General features: G+C 41.8%; 1 protein-coding gene and 7 pseudogenes across 1 annotated transcript, besides 10 other annotated features; all 8 read left to right on the top strand.

Moving 5' to 3' along the window:
* Positions 1-24,141: part of a sequence feature (sequence corresponds to BAC RPCI93-1I18) that runs on past both edges of the window.
* On the top strand, positions 594-2,093 carry Tb927.6.5550 (variant surface glycoprotein (VSG, atypical), putative; the record flags this gene model as incomplete). The annotated part of the gene is made up of 1 exon (XM_840544.1): positions 594-2,093. The coding sequence occupies one exon, from the start codon at positions 594-596 to the stop codon at positions 2,091-2,093; it is 1,500 nt and encodes a 499-aa protein (XP_845637.1).
* Positions 2,198-2,231: a sequence feature (AT_rich).
* Positions 3,958-5,599, top strand: Tb927.6.5540 (annotated as a pseudogene).
* Positions 5,562-5,597: a sequence feature (AT_rich).
* Positions 5,721-5,763: a microsatellite.
* On the top strand, positions 6,520-8,089 carry Tb927.6.5530 (annotated as a pseudogene).
* Positions 8,178-8,198: a sequence feature (AT_rich).
* Positions 8,965-9,003: a microsatellite.
* Tb927.6.5520 lies at positions 9,287-10,781 on the top strand (annotated as a pseudogene).
* Tb927.6.5510 lies at positions 11,943-13,028 on the top strand (annotated as a pseudogene).
* On the top strand, positions 13,252-14,736 carry Tb927.6.5500 (annotated as a pseudogene).
* Positions 14,862-14,922: a sequence feature (AT_rich).
* Positions 15,864-15,907: a sequence feature (AT_rich).
* Positions 15,918-17,006, top strand: Tb927.6.5490 (annotated as a pseudogene).
* Positions 17,225-18,637, top strand: Tb927.6.5480 (annotated as a pseudogene).
* Positions 19,469-19,718: a mobile genetic element.
* Positions 19,469-23,267: a mobile genetic element.

Below are 24,141 nucleotides of genomic sequence, written 5' to 3'. Positions count from 1 at the left end.
ATACTAAACGTGGTGGTAAAAAATAAATGCAGAGACAAAGTAGACGTGCATATAACATTGGTAAAGGTTCAAAAAGAGTAAGGGATAATTCCAGGGAACAAGAGGAATTGAGGCACATTATGGGCAGTTTGAAGCACAAATATGACTACTGGCATCACCGTACACAAGGGGATGAATGAGCGTACAATGAGGGAGAGACAGAGTCTAGTGTACAAACGAAGTGAATTCACTAAGTTATCGTCATATGAAGTGACAAAACAGAAAAATAAGGGACTAAGATACGGAATGAAGCGACAGTGTGCACCACAGAACAAAGGCAAATAAAAAAGCAGGCCAAACATACGACGCTACATATTTCATTCAATAATTGATAGATGCAGTAGCGGGATAAAACTGAATCTGCTAATTTACAATGTGATTTTTGCATAAACTGCGCACAGAACCAACAGAAGCTAAGGCAACAATGGGGAGCCAAATCTATTACGAATATCAGAACCTACTTTATTCTTGTTCGCTTGCTCTACCAAAAAAACGCAACCTTAAGAAGCCAAAACATTCTTTGCCGAAAACAAAGCGCCACAAGAATAAGAATAATGTTCACCAACCATTACGCAGCACTCCTGTTTATCCTCTTCGTTGCAGAGTACAGTCAATGCGACGAACATGCCCTGAAAGAGGCTACGGCGGAAAAGATCTGTCAGTACTCGCTCCATGGTAAGACTCAGGCGCGGTCACTTGCAGCAAAACTACAAGCACTAGAAGGCAGCCTACAGCGCTACACCAAAGCAGGAGCACAGGTGACGTTGCTCCAACTTCACAGCTCCAGCTACGCTGAAGGAGCCGCGGTGCTAGGCTCCTTCATTGCACAAAAGAAGCAGGAGACGCAAGCAAAGCTGAAGGCACTCAGAAAAGATGCGCCGTTAGCAGCCGCAGCACTTGGCTACGGCGCAGGCATTACAGAAGAATTCATAAGCCTCCTGAAACAGCCAGTCGCCGCCAACAGGGGCGACAACACCTGCACAAACCCCAAGAACGGCAACAACTTAGAACAAAGCAGCCTAAATGGCTGCGCACCATACGCCTTTTCTGACTCAACGTCGACAAGCAACTATTTAACAGACTACGGCAGTGCTCCGTTCCCAACCGGCGGCGGACACTTTCAAACAACAAAAAACTGCAAACTTTTCCAGGCCAACTTGCAAACATACCTAGGCGCGGACCCGAGCAACACAGACAAGATGTCATTCGGAGGAGGGATTATAGTGCTAGCGAAAAGCACGCCCCTAACGGACAGCAACGTCAAAACATCCAAAACAGCGGTAAGCCACGTAAACAGCGTGCTTCAAGCATTAGAAAAACTTAAGCCGCACCTACAATCAGACCTTTCGCCGAGCCTAGACAGCCCGGAGGCCGTACAAGCGTTTCTCGACGGCAAAGCAAAAGAGGATCTGAAGGACCTACTCAAACAAGCCGAAGGGAAAACAGCTGACCTGACTCCAACGGAGATAGACAATGCCATCGACAAGTACTTCGGAAAAAAAGATAGCGATGGAAAGCGAGGAATTATAAAGCAGCTAGAGAAGGAAGACTTCAAGATAAAGACAGAAAGCAGCACAAAACCCACGGCCCTTCTAGACATGGCACTAGATGACACTATCAGACTAACAGCAGAAAAGATTGTTGAGCTGAGAAAACAAGCAGTAACCTCAGAAAAACAAACGTGCGATACCCCAGTAAACGCAGACGGCTGCAACGAAATTAAAATCGAAGAAGATTGCAATGCAACCGCAGCATGTAGTTTTAATAAAACAGAAACTGACAACAATAAGAAGTGCAAATTTAACGAAACAAAAGCAACAGCAAATGGTGTCCCTGTAACACAAACTCAATCTGGTGGAACAACGACACCCTCAGATAGGTGTACAAAACACACTAAAAAAGAAGAATGCGAGGCAGAAAACAAGAATGCCAAAGCAGGTGAGAAAGCAGTTTGCAGCTGGATTGAGGACAAATGCAGAGACTCTAGTTTTCTCCCCAATAAGAAATTTGCTTATGAGTATAGCTGTCGCTTTATGAATACGGTAATACTTTAGAAATCCATGGATGTTTTCTAAAATTAATGAAAGTTATGAAACTTGTCTGCTTTAAAGATTTTTTTACATTTGGTATAATTAAACACTTTCTGTCAATCATTTTCAATATTAAAAATTATTAAAAATATAAAAATTTTAGTATGAAAGCGGCCGATGGTTTTAAAGTAGTATGGTGATAAGTTATAAAAATGTGTGATATTTGAGTTTGCAATCATCGTTTATTTTATATTGTTTTACTGATACCATAATAACAATGATACTAATAATAATGACGAAGATAGAAGTGTATTGTGAGTGTGTATATACTAATATAGCAGTAGGGGTTGTAGTTATGACTAAAAATTCGACCGAAGTATAAGCACCTAAAGAAATTGGTAGGCTGCAATGAGAGTTGGTGAGTTATACACGAGGAAAATAGAATTTCTTCATTTTCATACGAAAAATAACGCAGGGAATCATTATCCGAAAGTAGATGATGGAGAAGAAAATGACGGTGCGACACAATCCAGTGTGCAGGCGAAATAGAAACTCCTCGTGTTTTGAAGAGGTATAAATGGTAAACGAAAGAGAAAGAAAGAAAATACGTGGTAAAAAACTGAATGACCTGTATTGCATCACAAATGCAAATGATACAAGGTGATATTAAGCCCGTATTTCACTTAAATATGAATATATAAAACTGCAGAGATGGTAATGACTTCGATTTTTAATGTGATGTGATATACTAATATCCACCTATGAAGAAGAATAATAAGGAAGAAAATATTGGTCACATCCGAGTTAATATCAAAGAATTTTTATATTAAACATAGTAATAAATGCCAATGTTTGTTCCTAACAGTATAATATTATGTTGTAGAATATTCTAAATACTATGATTACTTCTTAATCAACGTGGACAGCAATAGGAATATAAAAACACAAACATTTGCTAAAATACCGTATGTATTAACTTATTGGGGAACATTATAAAGTGAAAAGAATCAGTGGAAATATTCCTTTAATTTTATATTGGTATACTGGGCAAACTCTAAACTACTTAAAGAAAGTATAGTTCACATAAGAATACAGACTGAAACGGGATATATGGAGAAAAGGAAGAAAATACAAAAGAAAAGAGTGCAATCACGATTAAAGTGCCAAAAAAGCAGCAAAACAGAGCAATGATAAGTCATGACAACAGTAGTAAATGCTTAAGGTCATCCAGGTAACAGAAGTAGAAGCGGTATCTGGTTATTATGAACCAAACTGCAGGTTTCAAACTAAAAATATTGGAAGTCATTGAGAACCATAAATGTAAGATGTTTTAGAGAGAGAGAAAGATGTTTGGTCGTTGCGAAAAGCGTAGGAGCGAGAACAAGCCATAACATAGATGGAGGGGACGGCAGAACTACTGCTGGATGGGGTTTAGAATACTAGTAACAGCGGTCTCATCAGGGTTTTTGACCCAAAAACAAAGACATAAGCACACGTTTTCACTACTGCTGTCAGATTCTCTGTGTGGAGCGACATATTATGCCCCTTTGTTATCCATAAAACCGCTGAAATTCCACGGTAGTAAGTGTGCACCCGCGGTAAGGGATCACAGCTGCATAAAATTGTTTGTATCTTTATTTTCCTCAGTGTTTTATTTCCTTTTCTTGGACGTCTAACCTCCCACGAGAACATGACAGGACCTGGTTAGGTCAATCACTCGCCCTTACTTTGCAAACGTCTACACAAGCCCAACTCGGAGCTGACCAAGGTGCTGCGGGAGCAAATGCATCGCACAGAAAACCAGCTGCTTAACATCCACCTTCTCCAAACACGAAGAAAAGCAGCGATCACCCACACAATGCTACATTACCCCACGATACTACCTTCAATGGCCAACATGTCATGGAAAGTCACTATGCTCCTAGTTTTTTCAGGTGCAGATTAGATAAGGCAAGCACGAGCAGACGCGCAATCTGTCCTCGCCAAAATAAAATCGCCTTGTTCGGAGTCAAGATTTCTAGATGATCTGGCAAACCAACTCAACAAGCGCATAACTTCGACCGTACAAGGCACATCAAATCTAATAAGCGACATGCTTATCATACAACTCGTGGAAACCCGCCAACAAACTCAAGCTGAACAACAAAAGCTAACAGCACTAAAATTGCTCGCAATGGAAAGGCTACAACGAGGTCAGAGGGGGCAATAAGGCCAAATAAAGGAGTGGCAAACAGCACTAACCTCGATCAGGACAAGGCAGGGCCAACTGGCACTGCTCACAGCAACAAACGTTCTCGGCGCACACACAGCGACAGGAAAAGCAACCAGCGCAGCTGAAACAACGATTACAGGTGCAGCAGGCGGATCATGTAAAGCAACGTTTAAAGCTAGTACTCCAGGAGACAGCAGCTGCGAGACGGAGATAGCAGGCGACGCACAAGAACTTGATTCTGCAGCAAAGCACCTAGACGACTTCAAACCCCTAAATCTACTGCACGACAACATGTTTGCGCCTCAAGGCCTCAAAATACAGGCTTTATGCAAAGGAACTGTCAGCGCCAACCCATCAGGGACAACAAATTGCAATGCGTGCGGAGACACCACAACACATGGAGGCTGGAGTAACGCTGTGGGCGTGAGAACGGTTAAGCCCACGATCACAAGCGCAAAAATGGCCAGAAACGTCAGATTTACGCCAACAGAAACAGACAAAACCTGTGCAAACACCAAGGGCCGAAGTCGGAACTAATAGTAAAGGCAAGCGTGTTAGCAGCAGACCTCTGCCAAGCGGACAAAACCAAAGAAACAACGGAAAAACTAGTAAGCCAGACAAAAGTCAGTGAACTAAGCGCAGACCCTGACATGCAACTGATCGTGCTAGCCCTCGACCTAATAAAGTATCAGAATCAAAAAGGAACAGTAGATAAGGTGAGAGCAGTAAGGGACATGGTTGGCAGTGAGGAAAAAACTGTCGAAGAAGTATTTCTCAAGAAGGAAGCCACGGAAACAGTAACATACAAAATTTCAGGAAGCCAAACTTCTGACACCCTAGGCACTCTCGCTAAAAATGGGCAAGCGGCACAAGTCGCCGCTGCACTCTACGGCAAGTATCATAGCCATGTCACCCCACCTGCGCCAATCAACCTACAGAAACTAGAAAAAAAACTCTATGCTCAGAAAAAGCAAAGAAAGATGAATGTAATGACCCCTGCGAATGGAAAGGAAGTGAAGCAGATGGAACATGCAAACCTAAAGAGGGAGACGAACAGGAAACACAAGAAGAAGAGACACAAAAAGAGGGAGCAGTTTTAGCTGGGTGTGCAAGTCACAAAAATAAGCCTGACTGTGAAAAGGATAAAACAGGTGACAAGAAAAATTGTGCATGGAGGAAGGGAAAATATAATGAAGATGACAAGGATATAGAAAAGTGTCAAAATAGTAGTTTTCTAGAAAACAAGAATATTCCTCTAATTTCTTTTTTTTGTAGATTTGATATTTTAAATTTTTTGAAATTTTTTCTAAATTTATGAAAAGCTGAAAATATGAAAAATAGAATTTGGTAATATGTACATTATTGCTACCTATCGGTGTAAATACGTAGGCTAATTTGTTATGCAAAATGAATGTTACTCTAATTTGGTTTATTATATGAATAATAATTAGTATTGTAATAATGATATTAATAATAATGATATGAGAGTGTTGTGAGAGTGTATATACGAATATTATAATAAGAGTGGTTTTAAAGACCAAGTGCACGGTGAAACAGAGGTACATAAACAATGGACAGAGTGCAATGGGAGTAAGTTAAGGAGATAGAATAATGAATACTATGAACGGAAACGCAGAATGACTGAAAAGTAGGGACTGATGGAGGGAGAAAAAATATATGCAGTTTCAAACACAAGCACGATGACGGTCACAATGATGCACATAACGAGATAATGGAGAGGACAATGAGAGAGAATGTGTGTCCATTGTACAGGAAAATAAAGTATCTATGTTATCCGCAGCGATAAAAGCAGTGGAAAAAGAAAAAGAAAAGAAAATACGGAATTAAAGAACAGAATATGCCAAATTAAATAACAGAGGCATATGATACCTCAGGATAACAAGCGGTAGATAATGCTCTGTATTTCAATGAAATCAATGGATATATTCTAGTTTATGGTGAGGTGACTTTAGATTTTTAAATCTGATGGCGACTTCTAATGCTCGACATTTAAAAGAAGGGCGCGGTAATGCATATGCTGCATTTTGCGCTTTGTGTTGGCGGGAATATAGGGAAGTAGAGGTGAAATGGAATTGCATAAGAAACTGCTATAAAAATATCACACGCCTTCTGAGCAAGTAAGCTACTTTCACCACAACAGGTAGACACTGAACCACCGGTAGACAAAGCAATCAGTTATTTTTCGCGGATATGCAAGTAGAGGCAGCGTCAACAGGAATGGCAAATGTACTGATGGCTGCTGCAATAGCACTAGTCTCGCTGTTCAATATGAGGGCACAAGCCGATACGGCTGCAGGTGCCAATCCGCTACTATTCGGCGTTCTTTGTGCTGTTTTACAACAAGAAAAGGGGGCTATTGACGATATATCTATAACCTCCGACAGGAAAGCAGCGACCACGACATCCTCGACGTGAACATGAGCCTCGGCGGCAGAAAATGGATAAATAAATTCACAGAAAAACAAAGCACGGCCAAACCATGGACAGTTACGGAAGAGAGCGCGAAATCACATACCTACTGGAAATTTAACTGGGAAGCATGGTCAAAAAGCGCGGCGCGGATAACACAAGAAGCAGCAGGCGAGTCTTTTCTAGACAATGTAGCACCCTTTAAACTAACAGGAGACCAGCTTAAAATAGCAAAAACCGAGGTAAGCACGGCACTGAAACAAGCACCGACAATAATAGCGGAGATCGCAACAGCGGCGCAGGAGGTTCACGCCGGCAGCCCGGAAACACTAAAAAAAGACCTGGAAGAAGCAATATGCTGTCCGTCAAATGACAGAGCCGACTTTACAGAAGCCTGTCGAACATCGACCACACGCAACACTGACACCTTTTTGCAACAGCGGCGCGAAAATGTCGGCTGAACAAGCGATTGCAGATATCATGATATGCGCGTGTACGCCAAACACCAGTACAGCACCGCAGGGCGCACAAAGCATATGTGTAGACGCCACGGGGGCTAACCCAACAGACAAGACTCAACCGCTCCAAAGCTTCGGAGACGTGAAGGACCAATTCGACAAACTAACAGCCCACTTCCACATCAACAGCAACACAAAAACAACAGAAGAGTCATTAAATGCGGCTCTTACAAGCCTCGTCCAGCACATCAAAATACACAAAGGCTCAGCATACCTCGGATCTACTGAAGCGACAACAGAATGCAACGGAAAAAGCAGCGGAGGCGTGTGCATCAAGCTCACAGACTATACGACAGGCGGAGAAAAGGGGCTTGCAGGAGTACCGTGGGCAGTTAAAATCAAACAGGCAAGTATGGCGCTCGCCCGACGACGCAGGGCAGCAGATATCATTAGGCAGCTGACACTAACTACAAAAACCCTGGCAGAGAAAACGAAAACAATACCTCAAACGACAAGCCTATTACAAGAACAAGAAGCTCAGGCATCCAGCGGCACGGCACCAACCAATACCGGCTGCGCCAAGCAATCCGAACAAAGCGAAATGGAATGCAACAAAATAGAAGAGCAAGAAAAGTGTGACAACACTCCCGGCTATCATCATAACAAAACCAAACAAGGAAAAGAGTGCACCTTAACAAAGGAAGCTAGAGAATCTGCAGAGAAAGCGGAAGCAAACCAAGAAACAGGGAATAATGGGAAGCCTGAGGAGAAATGTGCAAAGCAGGGAACAGACAAAAGTGCTTGCGAAATGAACGCTAGCTACTAATGAGAAATAGAAGCACAAAGATTCCAGTATCATAGTAATTAAAAAATTGACTCTGACAGCTGCTACATTTTTGAGTTTTTTAGTATTTAAGAATTATCAAAATCTAAGGATTTTTGCTCATTTTTATTAAATTAATGAAAATTATGAAATTTGCTATCATGATAAAAGTTACTTAAATTCCCAAAATATTATATATTTTAATACTTTTTGATGAACATATTCAAATTAATGAATATACGATAAATTCTCACAAACTCAAAAATATAAAATCACCGCATGAAAGTTCCCTATCATTGTAAAGTATGATTTATAAATAAAATACGAGTGCTATTATGAAAGTTTCATATCCCATATTATTTCAAGGAGATAAATTGTTGTTGGAATAGTAATATTAAAAGTAATAATAATAGGATAGTGTTGTGAGTGTGTATATACAAATATTATAATAATATTAGTGATTAAAACTAAATGTGGAGAAAGTGCGGCATTTGAAACAAAGGCTAAAGTGAATTAGGAGTAAGTGAGTACGGGAGAGTGTGGGAGGAGGAAATGGAATATGCGAAATTTCAAACATAAGCATGACGTTTGGCGTCATTACACACAACTAGATGATAGAAGGACAAACATGAAGAGATATTTTCTACTGCACGAGCCAAATGGGGTTGCTAGGGTATCCGCTGAAGGTGTGGAAAAACAGAAAAGAATGCAGGAGGAGGTTTTGCACTAACTCTAACTAAAGAGTGGATAGATTCTACTACAGAAATGGTCGGGAGTGTGGTTTTTAGTTTTATAGTAAATCAAAGTGCCCACAGTGATGCCAAGGGTGTAGAAATTTACACAATGCTCATGGTTATTTTGTCAAGGCGTCGGTAACACAATATAGAGAGAAAACGGCTAAGTGTATAGTTTTGTATAATGTTTGCTCTTATTAAAAGCATTCTTGAGAAAATTTACAGAAAATTTGAAAGATGTCTGTGTGTGTGTGTGTGTGTGTGTGTGTGTGTGTGTTTAAGTCTAGACACACCTTCTTTGAAATCACAAATAAGACGTAAATTTATAGCTAACTTGCCAAACAAAGACAGCGGAACGCATTAATATCTGGTGTTGTCGAGTCATAATTAATTTTAACGCAAGCGGCACATTTAAAAAAAGATCATAAACAGCCACGGCAGCCATTCAGAAAGAGCATGAAACGCTATTTAAAACTTCTATACGTTAGAAAATTATCACGAACATGGCCCAAGAAACAGAACAGGTGGCAACAACCAGTGGAAAAATAAGAGAACTGCAGATGCAAGTGCCGACCACCGCGGAATACAAGGCTGCGGTGGCGACAAAATTCGCCAAGCAGCTGGCCTTAAAATCAACGGCAGTGCTTGTAGCAATCACAGCCGCAAACGCCAGCGGGCCGGCAATGAACAAAACAGGCTGGGGTGGGCCCTTTGCGGCGGCACAAACCCCAAACAAAGGACCAGGAAGGGCAACTTCAGCCCTGCAGGCAGCGACTGCTATTGTAGCGGAAAAGACCTGAATGTCTCTGCAGTTTAAAGCCTATGCAGCGCAGACTACAGAAGCTACCGAACGAGCAGCGGACAACGCAGTGGCGGATGTTTTAGCAGCGGCAGCACAAAAGACGACAGCGCAACTTCAGACAGACGCCGAAACAATAATCAAAGGCGTGGCTCTACCAGCGGCGGTAGTGGCAGAAATAAACGGCGTCCTCAATTTCCTGAGATCTGCCACAACAGCTAGTTCAACAGGATATTGCCTTGCGGCAACAACAGACAGAGCTAACGAATATAATGAGTTTGCAACAGCTGGCTGCACAGCTGAACTGCCTTCAGCGCAGCCGTTGCAAACAAAACTAGCGGCGCCATAAATAAGCTAAACAGGGCTACGCCAGCAAGTAACAGCTACTATGCAAAGCGTGGAACGCACCACCACATGTATAGCCTTCCACGCCCAGAGCAGCGCCGGTACAACTTTGTTCCAGAGCAGCGGCAGACGACGTTTCTTCGGCGGATTACTAGAATACAATGCCGCTAGCCGAACCATGACGATGACAAACCCTGCCTCTATGGGCAGGAATGGGCGCGTGGTCAGAGACAGTGCCGCAGCTAGAGCATACGAAGCGTTGTACGCAATACATTCACTCAATCAGGATGCCACCCAGGCGGCAGACGACACATTGGTCGCGCAGGCTGCCAAGGATCCGAAACTCGACAGTAAGCTAAGGCGGCGGCTGCGGCAGATCAACAGCAGCTTGACTGACAACAAACTAACGAGTGCAGTAGCTGAAACCAAAACCAAATACATCGGTGAAAGTGGTGAGCACCTCAAGATTCTTCTAGGTAAGTTCAAAAACACAAAGGTTTATGGAAACAAAGACAAAAGTTCCGATGCACAGAACTTAGAGGCCATAACAGATAGTGGTGAATTAATGGAAATTTTGGATCATTACGCTGAAAAAGAGAGAATTGACCTAGCAGCAGCTACCTCACAATTAGATAAACTTACAGCTCAGATAAATGCGGATAAACCAAAAAAAACAACACAAATTTGCGATGTAAAAAAGATGCAACAACTTGTAATGCTAACAAAAAAATGCAAATATGATAAAAACAACATAAGAAGGGCCAAAATGTATACTGAGTGAGAAAGGCGAAAAATCAGCAGTAAAAGAGAAAAATGTAGAGGATAAAAAAAGTGGAAATACAAACACCACAGGAAGCAATTCTTTTGTAATTCATAAATCCCCTTTTTTACCTGCGGTTTTTCTTCTATAAAACTTTTAGGATTTTTGCTCACTTTCATGAAATTTATGATATTTGATAATTTTCTAAGAATTTTATAAAGTTTGACATATTCTAAAAACTTTTTAATAAAAATATGCAAATTTTGTGAATAATAAATATTGGTAAGAAAGTGTAACATGGGAGTAAAGTAGTAGGGTGGTGGGTTGTGAAAAAACAACTATTATAAAATGCTTCTAATTTGTTTCATTTTGTTTATTTTATGTATATTAGTTAGGGGTATAATAGAGATGTTTTTTATGATGGTGCTGTGTGTGTATAATAATATTGTAATGTAAATTGTATTGAAGACTAAATGCACAAGAGTAGTAGGAGACCTTAAAATAGTGGAAAAGAAACCGTAGTAAAGAGGGAGTTGAAGAGTTTGTAAGATGATAATTATAGAAGGGATGCAGAAAATCAAAGAAAGAGAGATAAAATATGTATAGTCTCATGACGAGACGTGAATACGGTAATCATTTCACAGAAGAAAATGATGAGAAGATTATTAAGAAGAGACAGAGTCTAATATACATGACTAAAGGAGTCGCTACATTGCCATGAAAAAATGGTAGAGAACGAAAGGGACGGAATGGAGAGCAGAAAGAAACAAAGGCAATAGCTGCAGAAACGTACTGAAGAAAGTGATACATCTGAAGTATTTGACGCTCCGTATTTGATACAAAAATGTGTAGATGCTATATCAAAGATATTAGTAACGAAAATGGTAGCAAAAGTTCATGAAGAAACGCTGATGTTCTTCTCATGACGAAACCTTCGGGCTTAGTTAGTTGGCAAAGAAAACTAGCAAAACTCTTAGTATATCTGAACCTATCGGTATATTCAGTTGAAACATTTATATAGAAATGGATGGCGAAGAAATGTGGATAAACTTACAGACAATGTCCACGCGGTGTACAGTCACAGGTGTATTATAATCTAATTTCTAGAACAAAAAGGGTAAATGCATGCTAAAAGATAAGCTGCAGACATTAAGTGTGCACCCTTTGGCAGCTGTATTACAAAAATATCAAGTGATTACTTACTATATGCGTAAACCCTTTTTTATAATTAAGGTAGTGATGTAACTAAATTATTTTCTTAAGGTTTCTAAAATTCTTGCTTTTCTCTCGTTCAAATTTCTACAGTTAAGTGGAAAAAATCGGTAAATTAACAACTTTACTGCTACATTTTATATTACATTTAGTGTTTTGAAGAGCTGTATCTCTTCAGGGTAATAATATAAACAACAAAAAACACAACATATAATAATCCTAAGGAGGCAAGAATGTTTGTAGTTGTAGTTCAAACTCATGCAACTAAAGGATGGTGTAGAATATTATTAGGTAACAAACTAAGCAATGTTTAAATTATAACAATTACAATAGGAGGTTTGTATAGTCATGTTAAAAGTCCTAGATGGGTTATGGAATTTTAGAAATACAAAATGCAAGTGATGAGGATATTATAATAGCTTTTTTTGGATCTGATGTTATTATTTCTGATGGAAAAAATATTAAAATACCGTGGAATATTTTATACAAAATTATGCAGAAAATGAAGAGAATATTGTAAAGGGACAAAAAATTTATTTAATTCTATTCGTGTCAACTCCACAATGTTATGCACTTTAGTTGAATCTGATTATGAACTCACATCACAAGAAGCATATGGAGAGATGATATTATGTTTTTAATGTTGGGCACAGAAAAGAAGAGGATAAAAACTTTCCTCATTTAGTAAAATCACCTCCTAGTGGAAAAACTTATCTTAGTGGTGATGGTTTGATAGCAAGAGTGTGGGAATTAAGAAAATTTGAATATGTATTTGGAGAGTTATTAGAAGACGGGAAGAAATGGTGGTCAGAACAGAGTATTTATATTCCGTTGCTATTGTGGAGTGTGAAACGGGAAGCAAAAGTAAGCGGTAGATTAGTTTTACCAAGAGAGTTGATTGGATTAGATTACGACGATCAGTTTTTCTCAGTCCATTACGAAACTTCCTTCAGAAAAGCTGCGTTCCTTCACTTTCAAGGACGTGCGTTATCCTGGAAGGAAAAGACTAGAAAGATCCTATTAAATCTCACTTGGTATAAATAGTGGGTAGGAAAGAAATTTAATACGAATCACACTCTTGGGAATCTGCAAACTTATGCAGTATCCGTGGAGAAATTACCTGTTAAGTATGAGTATATTTGTGGGAATCCGTTTAAAAAGGATGATTTGTTTAAATTTAAAACGTTGTAGACTGGAAGGTGCATAACGCAAGGAGTTGGGATAACACCATGCACCACCAAACACTGTGAACGACCGAAAAGCATTTCCTATGGATCAGCTGAATAACGGCCAAAAAGAAGAAAGAGATGACGCACAAGCGGTATAACTAATTAAAAGCGATACAGTTTCAAAAGCTCTGGAAAAAAAGAAGTTTCTTTATTCTTTCAGATAGTCAGCAAATAGGCTACATGAAGCCTGAAACAAAAGCTCTACTACTATATGCAGCACTGCTCAATGTGGCGCTAATGCAAAAGGTAAGTGCGACTGAAGACCACGTCATCAACCTCGCAGACCTCGATGCGATCTGCCAGCTCATATCAACAGGATTGGAGAGCACAACCGGCGTCGATCCAGCATCTTCAGAACTGACGATGCCAGGAAACTTTGACAAGATCAACATGTCACTGAGCCTCACCAGCTGGCGGAACAAATTCATAACAGACGCAAGCAAACGAAACAACGATCCAGAGTTCTGCAAAGCCCTTGATTGGGAGCCAAATTGCAAGCAGCAATGGACCAAATGGGAAAGCGCAGCTATTGCAGCTTCGAAAGCAGACGAGATGCCAGGGAACAAGCTCTTACCAGCGGGAATCAGCGACGGTCCGGTAGGCAAGGCAGCACGAATGCAAATAACAGCCCTAATAGCCGAAGCAACAAAAGTAGTCTCAGACTACAACACAGGACCGCACAAGAACCTGCAAAAACCGTGGTCAGAACTGGCTACCAAGCCCAATGGAGCCTTGTTCGGAAAACAAACAAAGCACACAAACGCAGCAGACGCTTGTAAAGGGGCCGCGGCTACAAGCCGGGAGGCGACTTGCAAAATCACGGCGCAACCTTCCACGGTGTGCAGTGCGGCCGTCTTCCTGTGCGCCAAGGAAGGCGCACAAACCAAAGACACATGTGAGAATGCTACGACGGGCACGATAGCGGACTGGAACGCAGTCATTATGGCAACAGCCTATGAAAGCATACACCAAAAGTGCCTCCAAGCAAAGTCACGAAGCCTAACAGCAGTAAACTTACGACAGGCCTTAACAACTGTACTTTCACGGATCAAAACACACACCCACACCGGGAGCACGAGCGTCGCTGCCGTACTGGGGGAACCCAATAGCAACGGCGCTAACTGTGCAACAAGCGATGGAGCTGGCTGTCTTGATTCCACCGACTTATTGGCTTCCAAAGCACCGAGTAAGATAACCGCCAACACATAGATAAGTGAAATCGAGGAAGCAGCAACAATCCTCGAACAAGCTGAGGACGCCATGAAACTGCGCACACAGGCGGTCCAATGACTGGCAGAAATAGATGCCAAAGCAGAAGCGATTTATACGCAACTAACGGAGGAAGAACCACTGGGCAACGTCAGCAGTAAGACAGGCGGGCAGCTTCCAAGCCCACACAGTGACAAAGCAGTGTGCAAATGGACAGGAGAGGAAAGCAATGGAAAGTGCGAAGCTAAGGCGGGAGAAGCACGGACAAACACAGCAGGAACAGGAGCAGCTGTAGGAACAAATACAGAAGGTAAAAAGTACTCCGAAAAGAAAAAGCAGGAGGACTGCAAAGATGGATGCAAGTGGGAAGGTGAAACTTGCAAGGATTCCAGCTTTCTTATCAATAAAGAATTGGATCTAATAGCTGCTTCTTTTAGGGGTTTGGTTGTATTTTACTACTCTAAAGATTTTAAAGATTTTTTCTCACTTTTAAGAAATTTAATAAATTTATCAAACTTTGCTATTTTAAGATAATTTGAGAGAATTCGCTAATCCTTTAAACATTTGAGATATTTTAACACTTTTTAATAAAAGTATAAATATTTTTGAAATTTTTGAAAAAATAAAAAATATAAAAAAATTGTGTAAGAGTGGCTTATGAGAGTAAAGTAGTAGAGTTTTAGGATATGAAAAATGAGAGATATTATAATTCAGACTATATTCTTTATTTTATACATATTAGTTACGTTTATAATGATAATGATAATAATAATGATGGAGGAGTGTTGTGAGTGTGCATATACGAGTATTATAATAAGATTGCTGGTGAATAATATATGAAGAGGAAGAATGGAAGCACCTAAATAATTGCAAAGGTGCAATGGAAGTAACTTATTAAGTGAGAAAGTTTGTAAGAGAAAAATAAAAAAGGAAGAAAGGGTTGTGGAATATACAGTTTCAAACAGAAATATGTTTATGTTCATGATTATACAAAGGAACGTGATGAAGCCAAAAGTAGGCGATAATCAGAGTTCCGTGAGCAGGCAAAATGAATTATCAACGTAATTCGCAGGAGTAGCAACAGAACGTAAAAAAGTAAATAAAAGAGAGAGTTTTGCAACGAAATGCTCACGAGTTTGGCACAAAGTAAACGGCAGAAGATGTGATTGTGCTGCACATTTGGCACAAAAATGAATATGTGCCACAACGAAGAAAATTGTAGAATCGAGTATCGGTGGCTCATAAATCCATGTTGGTTAGAGGATAATGCCTAAATTAGATGGTTGAGAGGAGTTGCGCAGAAGGGTTGTAAAATTATTATTATTTCTGTCCCTATCAGTTCAGCCTGCTACTTGTAATTACCAGATAAATTCATAGAGAAGGACTGTGCATGGAAGAACTGCACTGTATGTTGCCGCGGCTAACTACTAAAAACAGGAATCTTTAATGCACGCCAAAAGATTAAATTAATGCACTAAATAGGCACATTTCAGAAGCTATATAATCACAATATCAAGGCATTACTTACTCATACACGTAAACACGTTTTCATTAACCAAAAAGCTTAGTGATGAAACTTACTCTTTTTTAAATTTTTTATTATATCTCTTTCAAAATTTTAAATATAGGTTAGGGAATAAAATGTAGTAACTTTCGATTTTATTATTATCACTACTATTACATTTTGCGTGTTTAAGCTCAACATATATTAAACATTATAAAGAAGTAAATATTACAGATGAAAAGCCTAAGAATTCCAGAGTGTTTGTTTTTGTGGTTCAAACTCATGCAACTAAAGGATGGTGCAGGCTAATATTAAGTACTAAATAAGCCATGTTAAAATTATTACAATTGCTATGGAAGGTTTGTATAGTCATGTTAAGAGGCCTAGATGAGTTATGGAATTTTTGGAAATGCATAATGCAGGTGATGAGGATATTGTAATAACTGTAAATGGATCTGCTGTTATTGTTAGTGATGGAAATAAGTATAAAAATGCTGTGGAATATTTTGTACAAAATAGCGCTGATAATGAAGATAGATTTGGTGAAGAAGATATAGTAAAAGAGAAGCATATTTCCCCTATTATGTTCATGACAACATCAGAGTGTTATGCTCCTCAGTTGAATCTGATTATGAACTCAGATCACAAGGAGCATATGCAGAGATGTTACTGGTTTTTCAATGTGGGCTACAGAAAAGAAGAGGATAAAAAATTACCCCATTTACTAAAATCACCTCCTAGTGGAAAACCGTATCTTAGTGTTGGCGGTTTAATAGCCAGAGTATGGGAGTTTAAGAAAATTTGAATATGCTTTTGGAGAGTTACTAAAGGGAAGTGAGGAATGGCAGTCAGATAAGAGTATTTACAAGCCATTTCTTATTTGTAGTGCAACTCAAAAAGAAGCTGTTTGACAAAGATTTGTTTTGAAGTGAGGAATGATTGGATTAGATTATGAGGAGAGACTCTTTTCTATTCAGCATAGTGATGAAATTTGAAAGGCGCCATTTATTTTTTCAATGGTACACTATTGCATGAGAGGAGAAAACGAAGTTAATTGTAAAAAATCTTAGTTTTTACGCGTGTTTTAAAAGGAGGAAATTTAGTACGATAGAGTTAAGAAAAATTTGAGCTTATACGAGAGGTTGAAAAAAATTTAATTTCACGTATGACAAAATTTGTATTTACGCTTTTAAAGAAGGGTATTTGTTTAAGACTTATAAAATGTGATTCCGAAGGTACTTCAAAGATGTTTGATCACGAAACTTCACCTTCCACGGTAATTTCTAATTAAAATTAATGTTTTAGCCTTAAAGTCTTAAAGTACCCCACAAACCGATAAGGTTTCTGTGACATTCAAACTTACTCACAAGCCACTATAATTGCACAAAACGTTACGCATTTCAACATAAACAAAACCATAAATTTACTAACTTATAGGCAATGCGGCCACTAATAGCAAGTCTACTAACCGCACTAGCAGCTTTGACTTCAGTGTCACACTCGAAGCGAGAAAATGCGTAACAGTACGAAGCTCTTTGTGCAGCATATCAGGCAGCAACAGGCAGCATCGACGCGGCGGAATTCAATACCCAGGATGCGAATGGCGAGGTACCGACAGCTGTGAGGGCACTGTACGCGGCAACAATACCAGACGAACACTACAATAATAAAACTTTTGGCATCTTCACAACCGACACAGAATTTACAGCAATCAAAGATACAATAAAAACCGAAACGAACAGTGACAAATCGGAAATTTACAAAAGGCCTCCGGAAAGCCCAGGGAAGCGGGCAGCACACACTGCTTTAGAAAGGCTGTACAACTCAACGGCGGTTACAGCAGAGCAAGCAGCCGGCCAACAAAAGGAGTTTCAAAACTTAAAATAAAATGCCAAAAAATTATGAAAAGCAGCGGTTTTCGGCGACGCGGCGGCTAACACAGCAGCCGAACAGACTTTCGACACCGGAGACAACGCATGCAACAGCGGCGGCAGGGTAAAACCGGCGGCGCAAAATCTAGCCAAAGCGCTTGCATGTGTTTGCGGCACGGCAAGCACAAGCAACGGAATCTGCGTAGAAGGCGAGAACAGAGCCAACTATGGAACAGGAAGCGACGCGGCCGCTGGAGTCAGCGCGTATAAGGCCATTGTAACAAAATTTAAGCCCACCACCGACGCAAAAACTGTCACGCTAGAGCTACTCATGGCGGCGGTAACCCAAGTAGAATCCTCACTCGTCAACAAAGCCTTCACAGACAACGACAACAGCGGGCGGCACGGCCTAGGTGGCACCATCTCAGCCACTTGTGTTGATTACATGGCTGCAGTGGGAACAGGAACATTCCACAAAGTAAAATGGGTCGAAAACATGCTCCAAGCAACGAAAGAACTCAAAAAGGCATATACCATAAGAACCGAGCTAGCCAAAATGCATGCCCAACTGAAAGCAGCAGAGGTTCAAGCGTGGCAGTTATGCGACACTCTGGACATAGCCACCATAACCGTAGCACATGGAGCAGAAACTATCAAACATCCCAAGCGCCAAACCCAAGAAACAATCGACTCCAAAGAAGCAGAGTGCAATAAGTTAGACAAGGAAACAGATTGTAAACCGCCATGCAAGTGGAACGCCGAATCAAATAATGAGAAGAAAAGTGCACATTAAGTAAGGAAGCCAAAGGACCAGTAAAAGGTGACATTCCGCCAGAAAGAAGCTGTTTTTGGATGGATGGAAGGCAAGTACCGCTCTACTAGTTTTCTTCTAGATAAAAAAAAAAATTGCCCTGATTACTGCTTTTTTGTGGGTTTTTGTAGAACTATAAGGATATATGCTCAATTTTATCGAACGTCATGAATTTTATAAAATACAATGACACGCTGATATTTTGAAAGAATTTGATAGAAATTGACAAAAATTTCTATATTTTAACAGTTTTTAAAAACCTTTTAAAAGTGAGAAAAATAGTTAAACTTATACTAAAATGTGTATAATAGTGGCATGTGGACATAACGTAGTAGGATGAAAGGGCGTCAAAAATGATTAGTACAATAATTTTGATTATTTCGTTATTCTGTCGCTATCAGTTAGGGCTATAGTAGAAGTAGTGTTAATAATAATATAGAAATGCCAATAATGATAATACTAGGATAGTGTTGTGAGTGTGTATACGAATATTAAAATAAGAGGGCTGCCAGCTGAAATAACCCCCAAAATAAGGAGTTTAAAATAATTGCAATGGCATAATTTGAGTAAATGAGTGAGTAGAAGAAGTAATAAGACAGACTGTGAGCACGTTTGATGTTATTGAAGGAAAATAAGAGATACAAAAGAAAAAGAATAGGGAATACGAACATTTTCGTACATAAACATGGTGATGAGTACCATGATGCACATTGAGAAGGTGAAGAAATATAGTGGTTAGAGACAGAATTAGTTGTTACATGTCAAATAGAGTCTCTGTGTTACTCAAAGCGAGTGATGCAGTTGACAAAAATAGGGAAGAAGATACAGAAAGAAACAAATGGACACGCAAAAGCTCAAAGCGGCACAGAAAGAAATAATACGGGGTGGTTTGTGCTTCCTATGTCAAATATAAGTGAATAGATGCTGCGTAAGAAATGGTGTAACATATAGTTTGAAATATGGTGGCCGACTTAAATGCGGAGGGTTGAGATCAAGTGAGTACCCTGGCGATGCCGGCCACCTCAACGTGGTGCCAGGGTCCAGTACCCCGTATCATCGGGGGAAGCCAAGAGCCAGCAGCGTTCCTTTCATAGGGAACACTGCTGTGCTCCGGCTACGGCATCATACAGCACAGGGATCAGCAGCGTCTTGCTGGGACACCGTTTTTCATTTGTCGGTCCCTGAGCACGTGCCAGCGTGCCATCAGCAGTATATCATCCGCACTAAGATGCTGCTGTCCGGTGATGTGGAAGAGAATCCCTGCCTGTCGTTTCACGGGATGCAGTGGAACTGCGCCGGACTATCTCAAGGAAAGAGATTAGCACTCCACAAAACCCTTGTTGATGAGCGGATCGCCTTTTGTCTGTTGAGCGAGACAAGGATGACGCCTGGAGAGGCGGCTTGCTTTAGCGTTGCTGGCTACCAACATCACGGAATAGCTCGTAACTGCAAAGGAGGTGGTGTATCAATACTAGTGAGAGGACATACCAGTCGAGACCGGTATGGCCGTTGTTGGTCGCATTGAACAAGTGCATGCAACAATTCACCTTGCACGTGGAACGGCGCTGACTGTCACGTCGGCATACATCCCACCAAAACACACCTTCACGGCAACTGACCTAGATACGCTTCTGACGACTGACGGTGCCCAGCTCATCGGTGCAGACGCTAACGCACACGCGTTGGCATGGGATCGCGCGAGCCCACCAAATACCAAGGGTGAAACCCTCACACAGTGGTGCATTGACAACCAGTTTCTGGTCTGCAACACTGGTGAGTGCACCAGGTACGCGCGCCACCACGGGGAGTCCACCCCTGATGTGACACTGTCAAGGAATTGCACAGTGTACACGTGGACATCGCTGTATTCTCCCGATAGCGATCACCATCACATATTTTTCGACGTTATCTTTGGAGACGACACAGATGCACTGAGCTGCCCGCGGCTTCGAAAGCCCATGTACGCATGGCTAAAAGCTGACTGGAGGAATTTCCGTCTCAAGGTTGACGAGCTCTGCAGGAAAATTGGTAGAGAGAAGAATGTCAACACCCTGGAACAGAAATTGAGCTCCGCCATCCGCATTGCGACGAAGGTCTCCGTCCCCCGTGGCTGCAGAGCAACGCCACCACATTGGACACCTGAGCTCGCGAAACTCGATGAAGAGATCGCTGGATGCGGACCCTCCCACCGAAGGGAAAAGTTGGTAGCCACGCGTAAGCAGATCCTGGACCGTACCACAAAGAAGAGATGGAGCACGCTATGCTCCAGACTTGCGGTGTCAGACCGCTGCAGTTGGCACATTGTCAAGAAGGTATATGCGCCACGACCACTAACCACACCGGCTGTACTTGTTGATAACGCGGCCATCACGGACTACCGTCAAGCTGAGAGGTTCAGTAAACTGTACTCTTCCCGCGCAAGAAGGCACCCCGACTCACACCCACCGGCACCAATAAAGACGATAGCGAGTGAGTTCAGTCCCATCACGATGGCTGAACTACGGAGATCGATCAAACTGCTACCTAGTGGATCCGCAGCCGGACCTGATTGCTTATACAACGAGGCACTGCAACATCTCGGCAGAACAGCGCTGAATGTTGTTGTGAGGCTATTCAATGAGAGCCTACGAACGGGAGTCGTGCCGCCTGCATGGAAGACTGGTGTTATCATCCCCATCCTGAAGGCCGGAAAAAGGCGGAGGACCTCGATTCTTACAGGCCTGTGACGCTCACGAGCTGTCTCTGCAAAGTCATGGAACGCATAATTGCCGCGAGGCTTAGAGACACTGTTGAGTCCCAGCTGACGCCGCAGCAATCAGGCTTTCGCCCCGGATGCTCAACGCTCGAACAACTCCTGCACGTCCGCGCTGCCCTCTGCCGCCCCACGCACCAATATCGTACGGGTGCTGTATTCGTCGACTACGAGAAGGCATTTGATACAGTAGACCACGACAAAATTGCGAGGGAAATGCACAGAATGAAGGTATCACCCCACATTGTGAAGTGGTGCGTATCATTTCTGAGTAACCGAACTGGCAGAGTGAGATTCAAGGAGAAGCTCTCCAGAAGCAGAACATTTGAGCGAGGAGTGCCACAAGGAACTGTCCTTGGTCCAATCATGTTCATTATTGTCATGAACTCGTTGAGCCAATGCCTTGCAGAAGTGCCGTTACTGCAGCACGGATTCTTTGCAGACAACCTGACGCTACTTGCGAGGCACACAGAGAGGGATGCCATCAACCACACACTACAATGCGGCCTAACCGTGGTGTTACAGTGGTCAAAAGAGTACTTCATGTCTGTCAATGTAGCGAAAACAATGTGCACACTCTTCGGGTGTATAGAGCGCCACCCCCTTACATTACAACTGGACGGCAAAAGAATAGGAGCTGGCAGGACACCGAAGCTTCTAGGAGTAACATTCCAGTGTCTGCAGGGGATGGCAACACATGCTGCAGAAACGAGACGCAAGATGGATTTTAGACTACTGCAGATAGCAGCCATCTCAGCTTCTACATGGGAGCCAAGAAGACAAGTACTGAGAGCTTTTTATCTAGCACTCGTACAGGCACACACCATGTATGGCATTGAGGTATGGTACTGGGACGCTTCGGAACGAAGTCGCGACCTCCTTGCAGCAGCACAACACAAAGCCAGTCGCATCATAGCCGGCATACAACATGGGAAGCTCAAAGAGAACTCTCTGCTGGAAGCAAACCTCCTGCCACTCAAGACGACCACTCTTGTGCGCAGCATGAAATTCATGCTGATGTGTGAGTCACGAGGCGGATGTTTACGGCGCAGTGCTGAAGAAGTATACCACAGCAAACATCCAGTCAGAGTCCTACATTCCCGCATCATGCGGTCCTATCCCCACCTCCACATTGAGCCACGCGAGCACCCACTAGAGACATCGACGCTCCGCCACAGCTGCCGACCGATATTTCACACGCAGATAAAGCCTGTGTGCGCTGATGACCCTGACGATGTCAAAAGGGAGGCTTCCGAAAAGTGGATTGAACGGCATTTTGCACGGAGGGGGAAGGAGCCACCGCGGCGAGAGCACTACGAATTGTGGACTGATGGACCCATGTCCCTCGGTGAGAAGTCCGGAGCAGCTGCCCTGCTCTACAGAAGCAACACGCTGATTTGTGCACCCAAAACTGGAGCAGGGGAACTCTCATGCAGTTACAGAGCGGAATGCGTAGCATTAGAGATAGGACTGCAAAGGCTGCTGAAATGGCTTCCGGCATACAGAAGCACACCGAGCAGGTTGTCCATCTTCTCTGACTCGCTGTCAATGTTAACAGCACTGCAGACAGGCCCCCTAGCCGTAACGGACCCAATTCTAAGACGACTATGGAGGCTTCTGCTTCAAGTTCAGAGAAGAAAGGTGTGTATCCGACTGCAATTTGTGTTTGGCCATTGTGGCATGAAACGGAATGAGGTTTGCGATGAAATGGCCAAAAAGGCCGCAGATTTACCACAGTTGCGAGACACATGGATCCCCGACATCATTGCTTATGCGAAGCGAGTGCTTAGGTCGGAAGAAGTCCATGAGAACACTCATAGGTTTGGTATCACGGGCAACCACTTTCCAACAAAACATAAAGAAGAACTGACGAGGGAAGAAGAAACGGCACGGGCACGCTTTCGGGTTGTGTCTTCAAGACACTATGGATGGATGTTGCGAAAGATCAACCCGAGTGTGCCTCCACAGTGCCGATGGTGCAACCCGCAACATGCAGCGATAGGGCCAACAATACCAACAGGATATTCCGCTATCTAGTGTTAAAATCAGAAGGAACAACTTAATGATGAGAAACGGCAGGTGGAGGGCCGCAGAAGTGCTTTATGAAGTACAGAAAGTTTAAAATGATACCGTTCTCTCCCATAATGATTCAATGGTAAGAAGTTAAACCTATTTAAGACACGGATAATTCATTATAATAGACAGTGACACTAAATTGATGGTATGTGTTAAGATATTTCAAGAAAGTAGAGTGCATTTAAGACTACTATTGCTGATAAAGAAACAGGAGAGACCGGTACTCATACAAGATAAGAATACGAAATGCTCAAAACCATGTATACAGACGAAGTGTCAGTGTTATATCTACGTTGAAGATGTATCATGGCGGCAGGATTTGAGGCACATTAAAAGCACATAGCGGTCATAAATGATAGATGTTTTAGATGTTGATATAGATATATAGCGGCATGGATTGGAATTTAAAGCTACAATTACTCAACCAAAGCACGTTTTTTACGTGTCAGCGTTAAGTTATACCTGCAAACCGCACTAATATTTATTTTTCTCATAAGTGGTGTAAATGTTTTTATACTTCGAATTTTACGAATTTTCTTTATTTACCGACCGCAAAACAGCTATGAGAGTAGTAGCACGAAAGATTTTATTAGGCACATTACTCATCATACCAAACGCAGCCACCTTTTTCTGAGAAGCAGAAGAAAGTTAAAACAAATTTAAAGACGTATGCAGCTTTTCTAACCTAATAACATAGGCGAACAAGCAAATGACCCTAAATCAAAAACAGTAAGACGAAACAACGACAGTGGATGAGCAATAACAAGAGTTTACAAAAAGATTTTGCGGCTAAACCTAAGAATCGTTCCTAACTCGGTGGGTGCTTTTTTGAAAACGCACAAAGTGT

The sequence above is a fragment of the Trypanosoma brucei genome, chromosome 6 (assembly GCF_000002445.2).
Source record: "Trypanosoma brucei brucei TREU927 chromosome 6, complete sequence".
Lineage (NCBI taxonomy): Eukaryota > Euglenozoa > Kinetoplastea > Trypanosomatida > Trypanosomatidae > Trypanosoma > Trypanosoma brucei.
This window is presented reverse-complemented; position numbering and strand designations above follow the sequence as displayed.